Source organism: Carassius carassius, chromosome 23, assembly GCF_963082965.1.
Source record: "Carassius carassius chromosome 23, fCarCar2.1, whole genome shotgun sequence".
Taxonomy (NCBI): domain Eukaryota; kingdom Metazoa; phylum Chordata; class Actinopteri; order Cypriniformes; family Cyprinidae; genus Carassius; species Carassius carassius.
In genome coordinates this window covers 24350691-24358563 of record NC_081777.1, presented here as the reverse complement: position 1 = coordinate 24358563, position 7873 = coordinate 24350691, and the positions used below count along the sequence as shown (strand labels likewise).

The following is a 7873-nucleotide window of genomic DNA, read 5'->3' as shown; positions in this document are numbered from 1 at the left end:
AAGTGGGACTGTGGGACGTCATAGGAGGGAACATCCTACTACGGTGACGGCTTGCTGCTTAATATTCATGAGCCATACCTTCGCCATTGGATGTTCAGTGAGCCATCTAATTAATATTCATAAGACGCTTTTCGCTATAGGAAGGATACTAAATTTCGCCACGGCAATGGCGAAATATCTAATTAAAGATATTTCAAGACACGGCAATATCTAATTAAAATTCACAGTGAGCCTTGGCCATAGTAGCATTAGTAGCGATAATTGTGTTTTTTTGCGAACGTATGGTCATACTTGTGAGACATCACTTCACTTACAAATAGTGAAAAACATGTTAAAAACAACTTTGGAGCACTGCTCGTCATAAATCAGCCAAATAGTGTTTGATATATGTTGATATCTGTGTGAGGGTTAGTTTTAGGTAATATAATGTACAAAAATTAACCAGATAATGTATTAAAACATTTTTGTCTAATGTTTTATCCACTTATCTTTTTATTAGCCTGTCGTTGAGTCTTTTTTAATCTAGCACAGAACACTAATGTCACCAAACCTATATCTTTATGTCAAAACTGAGGTGTTAATTTGAAGTGAGTTGCTCAGATGCTGGAATATGGCAGGCATATGCCAACTGCAATTTGACAAGACCAAAAGATTTTAGATTCTGTGTATCAAAACCTCGTGAGAAATGCAGAAGAATACTGATGAACACAACTGTACAACTGTTCATTGTAGAGTACAGACACTATCCTAGAGAACTGAAGCTGAGATATCCAGTCAGAATACATCTATTTCTGTACATAATATCTTAATATGTAGATCGTATGTAAAATAATTTTGATCCATTATTTCAGTATTTTGTAACCAATAGGCTAATCAAATTCAAAATGTTACTTTTTCCCCCTCCTTAAAAAAAAAAAAAAAAAAAAATATATATATATATATATATATATACATACATACATAGATAGATAGATAGATAGATAGATAGATAGATAGATAGATAGATAGATAGATAGATTATACAAATGCATAACATGAACAGCCTTATAAGAACTTAATAGGCAATTATTTACAGTAGCTATTTTGATTTACTCTGTAAATTCACATGGTCTACATGAAAAGATACATAACGGTTTAATATATTAAAAATTAGATAAATAATGATTTGTTCAGGCATAATTTCAGTACAATCAAATAATAAATATCAATATCCATATATTTTTCATCTAACACCAAAAGTATAATGTCAATTTATAGGTCAACATTACAGCAATATTTCACCCCCAACCTCCCCACCCCAAAAAGAACATTTGCATGAAGATGTATTTACCCTCAGACCATTCAAGAACAGATTTGGCAAAAATGATAGATGATGGATTTGTTACTTAAATACGCAGCAAGGTGTTAATTGATGGACTGAAGTTGTGTGGATTACTTGTGGATTATTGTGATGCGGTGTGGACTCTCATTCTGACGGCACCCATTTACTACAGAGGATTCATTGGTGAGCAAGTGATGTAATGCTAAATTTCTCTACATCTTTTATGGGCTGAGGGTGAGGAAACAGTCATGAGAGAATATTCATTTGTGAGCATATATTGCCGTCTAGTGGTGCAATCCAGAATCACATAAACGAACTGCATTTCCATAATAAAAAAACAACAATCAGATTAGAGCAGCTATAGACACTTACCTGCATGATTTCAAGCATCTCTGAGCGTGTGATGGCTCCATCTTTGTCTTCTCCACCGTCATGCCCTCAAACAACATGCCGATAGCTGTCACATATTCTCTGAAATCCACAACTCCATCCTGTTAAACAGTGTTGGGGAGTAACTAGTTACATGTAACGGCGTTACGTAATTTAATTACAAAATTAATGTAACCGTAATTAGTTACAGTTACTAAGAAAAAATGAGTAATTAAATTACAGTTACTTATGAAATTTTTAACGATTACAAAGGGGATTACATTTGAATATTAACACATATCCACATACAGATTTAACTGATTTCTTTCCCAAATTACACTGACCATTCTGAGACATACCGCCCTAATTATTTCCGGGATGCGGAAATACAGTCTGAAAAACGCATATGTGCAACAGTACATTTTACAAATAATCATTACAAGGAAACTCGTTGAATTAATGATTCATGTGTATTTCTTTTATTTCATGTTGATTTATGTATATCAAACAAAAATATAGTTTTATTTGGCTCTATATCTATATTACAATGCTGAAAACCTAAAGGTCAGTTAATATTTATCAATGGTTTAAGATGAGAAAATAATTGATTGATATCAGTTTTAAACTACACTACCACATTTTCATCTTTATAAAAACCTCTTCAGAAAATAATACTAGCAATAATAATTCAAATATTTTTTAGAATGTGTCCACTTTTGTGCTGGTGTCTGGCAGAAAGTTCCTGAATGAATGTCCCAGTGGACTGATCTCCCTCCATAAGTTTAGATGTCACTTCTGCAATGGAACTGTAGGAAAAGAGCAGGTTTTTAGTGAAGTAAAGTACAGCAGAGTAGACTAGACTAAAATATATAACAGTACATTGTTTGGAAGCAACTTACATGTAACTACAAATTGAGTTATTTAAAAATAAATACAAATCCATTTGCAAAAAACAAAACAAAAAAAAAGGTTATTGTATATAGGCTAAAAAAAGCATGGTCAATTTTTGTAAGGGAAAAACATGACTCGTGTACAGTATTAGGATTTTTCTATAAAGATATTGTAGTATTGTAGAGTATTGTATTGTAAAGTATAGTTTTGTTCAATCTTGAGTATTAAAGTCATGAGAGAGATGGATAACAGGGCAAAATAAAGAGACTGAAGAGAAAAATGGAAGTGAAGGTGCAGTTCAGGAGAGAACTTTTAATTATTTAGCATGTCCCCAAATTAAAGATTTAAACCTTTTTTATGTCAGGTCCATACAAAAAATAGTTTTGTCCGTGAATTTGTTTGTATGAGTTTGAATTTGCCAGTCTGAATTTTTTTCCCAGTCCGCCCCTCCTGTAAATTAATGGCAAAGACATGGTTTCATTTACTACACATAAGCCTACTGAAGCTCGCAGTGTTTTCAACCCCTGCCACCTCAATATAGGAGTACACGAGCACATAAACATAATTTCTAGAACTGTTCTGTGTCACTTCATGTGCATTTTACTTATTTTGAGAAAACTATCATCATATCATATACAAAGAGACAGCAGTTTAAAAAAAACACCATTGTTTCAGGAGTTTATTACACAGAATACGTCACATGCTTATTAGATAACTGTATTTGAGTTGATGTATATGCTTTTATTCATTATTCTTTAATTTTCACAAATTTAGAAAAGTAATCAAAAAGTACTCAAAAGTAATTAGTTACATTACTTTAATAAAGTAATTGAAAAAGTTACACTACTATTACATTTTAAACAGGGTAACTTGTAATCTGTAACCTATTACATTTCCAAAGTAACCTTCCCAACACTGCTGTTAAATGGCAATCATATCACACTTTTTATACAAATAGTAAAAATGTCTTAAATAAAAAATAAATGAGATATTATAGGTATTACTCAAAATACAGGAATGATTGATTACATTTGATTAATAATTTCCAAAGATGTAAACCAGGCAGGGTTAAACTTACAGTAGGCTATATTCAAAACTGATTACACACTTTAAAAATCCTTCATCTTCTGAATTAAGAGGATAATAATTACATTTTAAAGCACAGCCACCACAAAATCAGCCTTACTTTGAGATCATTCTGAAGTTAATACAGATTTAAAACCATAACAAAATAAAAAGATAAAAATAAAAGAGTTATTGAATAAGCATGTGTCCTAAACTCCTGAAACATTGGTGTCTCATATTTTAGAGCAGTCACTACAATTTATGAAATAAATCAATTTTATCTGTGGGTGCATGTCGGAAAAATTCATATGCAACCCTATATGTAATTGTTAACATTTTCATAAGTAACTGTAATTTAATTAAAACAATTCTTAGTAACTAGAACTGATTACAGTCACATTTATTTTGAAATTAAGTAATTTAGTTACATGTAAGTTGCTTCCAAACAATGTACTGTTATATATTTTAGTCTAGTCTACTCTGCTGTACTTTACTTCACTAAAAACCTGCTCTTTTCCTACAGTTCCATTGCAGAAGTGACATCTAAACTTATGGAGGGAGATCAGTCCACTGGGACATTCATTCAGGAACTTTCTGCCAGACACCAGCACAAAAGTGGACACATTCTAAAAAATATTTGAATTATTATTGCTAGTATTATTTTCTGAAGAGGTTTTTATAAAGATGAAAATGTGGTAGTGTAGTTTAAAACTGATATCAATCAATTATTTTCTCATCTTAAACCATTGATAAATATTAACTGACCTTTAGGTTTTCAGCATTGTAATATAGATATAGAGCCAAATAAAACTATATTTTTGTTTGATATACATAAATCAACATGAAATAAAAGAAATACACATGAATCATTAATTCAACGAGTTTCCTTGTAATGATTATTTGTAAAATGTACTGTTGCACATATGCGTTTTTTGACAGTTTTTTCTTAATAACCATAAACCAGGTAATTAATTTCTAAAAATGTGTAATACTAATTAATACTGGTAGCTATTAATAAACACTTGATAACTTAAAGATTTTGCGAAGTCAGTATTATATGATCATTTCTAGCACAGTTACATTATGAATGATTATTTAAAAAAGGGCAATGTTCTTATCATGCACATCATGAAATGAAATCTTTCAGGAATAAGACTACAGTAACAGGTCAAATAATAATAATAAAATTAGACTCAAATAAGCAATATTTTGTAAACTCACCTGAACCACTTATAAAGCTCGATGACATATGTACCACCTTTTCTGCAGGGTAAAGTTGCGGCTTGTCCCATCTTCATCAGAGCGAAGAAAAAAAAAATCAACAACGGCAGAGATGCATATATAGAAAAGCCTAGCTTACTTCTCTCTCACTTAATCATTCTTATACTTCTGCATCTGTGAAATTAAACTACAGTGATCTCCCCGCAGGAGGCAGACAGGCAGCTGAGTGACACAAATTAATTACCTCAAAGACACATGAGTGACACTCGGATCTTCTTCAGGACTCTATATATTATATAAACTGACAGTTGCAGCTCCATATTTCCCCTTTGAAGTTTTAAAAATGTGTCAGTTGCTTGTGAGCTGTCTTGTTCTGGTGACCTAGTAAAAACCATTTTGTGCATGCAGCTGAGAAAGCTTGTGAATATTCTCAGAAATGTGAATGAGGACACGAAAACCATCAAAGGCTTGCCCGGAAGACTGTGGTTTAGCTAGATTCAGCATTTGAGTCAGCATTGGTATCACTCCTGATTTAACCACTGAATGTACTCAACAGCTTAAACAAGCAGGGTAAAGGTTAAAGGTTTAAGCTTTATTGACATCGAATTGGAATGACAGGAAGATATATTTAATGTCATTTAAAGAATTTTAAGAATTTCAATAATCAACAGTTTCTGGTCCATTTTTTATTGGTTATGGCTATTTATAGGCTGATAATATAAGAATTTTACATATTTTTTATAATAATACAAAGTTATCTAATATTGACATTTTTTTTAATTTAAGTTCAGAACAACTAAGACAGCCATTTTAATTTTTCCAGTCAGACTTCAGTTTATACTGTATATACAGTACAGACCAAAAGTTTGGACACACCTTCTCATTCAAAGAGTTTTCTTTATTTTCATGACTATGAAAATTGTAGAGTCAAACTGAAGGCATCAAGGGCTATAGTGATGGGGTGCTGCGCCAGATGACCTGGTCTCCACAGTCACCGGACCTGAACCCAATCGAGATGGTTTAGGGGTGAGCTGGACCGCAGACAGAAGGCAAAAGGGCCAACAAGTGTTAAGCATCTCTCGGGGAACTCCTTCAAGACTGTTGGAAGACCATTTCAGGTGACTACCTCTTGAAGCTCATCAAGAGAATGCCAAGAGTGTGCAAAGCAGTAATCAAAGCAAAAGGTGGCTACTTTGAAGAACCTAGAATATGACATATTTTCAGTTGTTTCACACTTTTTTATGTAATGTATATAATTCCACATGTGTTAATTCATAGTTTTGATGCCTTCAGTGTGAATCTACAATTGTCATAGTCATGAAAATAAAGAAAACTCTTTGAATGAGAAGGTGTGTGCAAACTTTTGGTCTGTACTGTATATGTGTGTAATTATGTAATTATATGTATAAAAATGTTGATTTTAGCAGTGGAAAATGTATATTTGCATCAAAATGTAATATTGTAAGCAAGTATTAACACGATTCAAACAATAAATCAAATGCCACTCCAAAAATGCTCAAAAACTAAAAATGACATTTTAATGCATGATTTTATGAAGCATATTTTCTGGAGCATCCAAGTAGATTTTTGTAAAGCCGTTTTATTAAAACATTTCAATGGGGGAATAAAAATTGTTTCAGCATTTACATTTTGTTAGGACACACACACACACACACACACAGAGTGACAAAACTACGTTCAAAAGTTTGGTAAAAAAAAAATTTAAATGCTCTTTTGCTCACCAAGGTTTGCATTTGATACAATAATAATTACAAAACCTGTAATATTGCTAAATATTATTGTAATTAAAATGCAAATTCTATTGGCTTACATTATAAAATGTAATTTCTACTTGTGATGGAAAAACTACATTTTCAGCAGCCATAACTCCAATCTTCAGTGTCATACGGTCCTCTCAAAAATCATTCTAATATGCTGATTTGGCATAAAATAAACATTTCTTATAGTTATCAATGTATAAAAAAGTTGTGCTGCTTGTTATTTTGTGTACTTTGATGAATTTCATTCAGGGTTCTTTAATGAATAGAAAGTTCAAAGGAACATTTATTTATAAACCTAAATTATGTGTAACATCATGAATATTACTGACACATGACAGACTAACACAGATGTACAGGAAACTAATGTTGTTTATTTAAGAATCTTTTTACATGTCAGCCTGGAGAGACAGATTCTCTGCTACTAACCAGACCTGTTGACAGCAGCAGCGATGGTGTCATACAAATTCTTAATAACAAACAGAGGAGGAGAAGAAAGCAAAAGATGAAAAGGGGGCCTGCCTGGACAAGACCCCTCGTTCCATAACAGCCTTGATCAGAGGCTCAGAGAGAGCGATGAGGAGGTGCACGCATGCAGATCTGGAGGCTGACCCAACGATGTTCACATCTTCAGCATATCCAAACCACTTTCATCACACACTAAAGACAGACAGAAACAAAGGGAAAAAGAACAACGAGCAAGTCTTTGTCTGTCTTATAAGGCAAAAACCTTTATCCAATACCCTTAGATAGCTAACAGAACAACAAAAAGGTAAGAAAAGCAAAGGATGGACAAAAGGCATGCATGAATGAATATAACTGCATCAATATAAAATCAAGTAATTCTTAGGCTACACATAGTGAGAGAGCTGAAATTAGGACAAAAGCGACAGAAGAAAAGGTTGGCGGTTCTAACCTACGTACAGTACTTGATTTCTGCCAAGTGCAACTGCAGAACGACACTCCAAACAGAACACAGTCTTATTAAAGGAATAGTTCACACAAAAATGAAAATGTAGTCACTCTCAGGCAATCCAAGATGTAAATACGTTTGTTTCTTCATCTGAACAGATTTGGAGAAATGTAGCATTACGTCACTTGCTCGTGAATGGATCCTCTGCAGTGAATGGGTGCCGTCAGAATGAGAGTACATACAGCTGATAAAAACATCACAACCCACAAGTATGTCTCACAACTCCAGTCTATCAATTAATGTCTTTTAAAAAGC

At 32.9% G+C, this 7873-nt stretch overlaps 1 protein-coding gene across 1 annotated transcript; it reads right to left on the bottom strand.

The window, feature by feature from the left end:
* Positions 1–1101: 1101 nt before the first annotated feature.
* Positions 1102–4938, bottom strand: si:ch211-245j22.3 (uncharacterized protein LOC563798 homolog). Its single transcript, XM_059507037.1, is given in 5 exon segments — positions 1102–1110; positions 1694–1743; positions 1746–1812; positions 4126–4240; positions 4868–4938. Coding segments are annotated over 5 exon segments (312 nt in total).
* Between the last annotated feature and the right edge of the window lie 2935 nt (positions 4939–7873).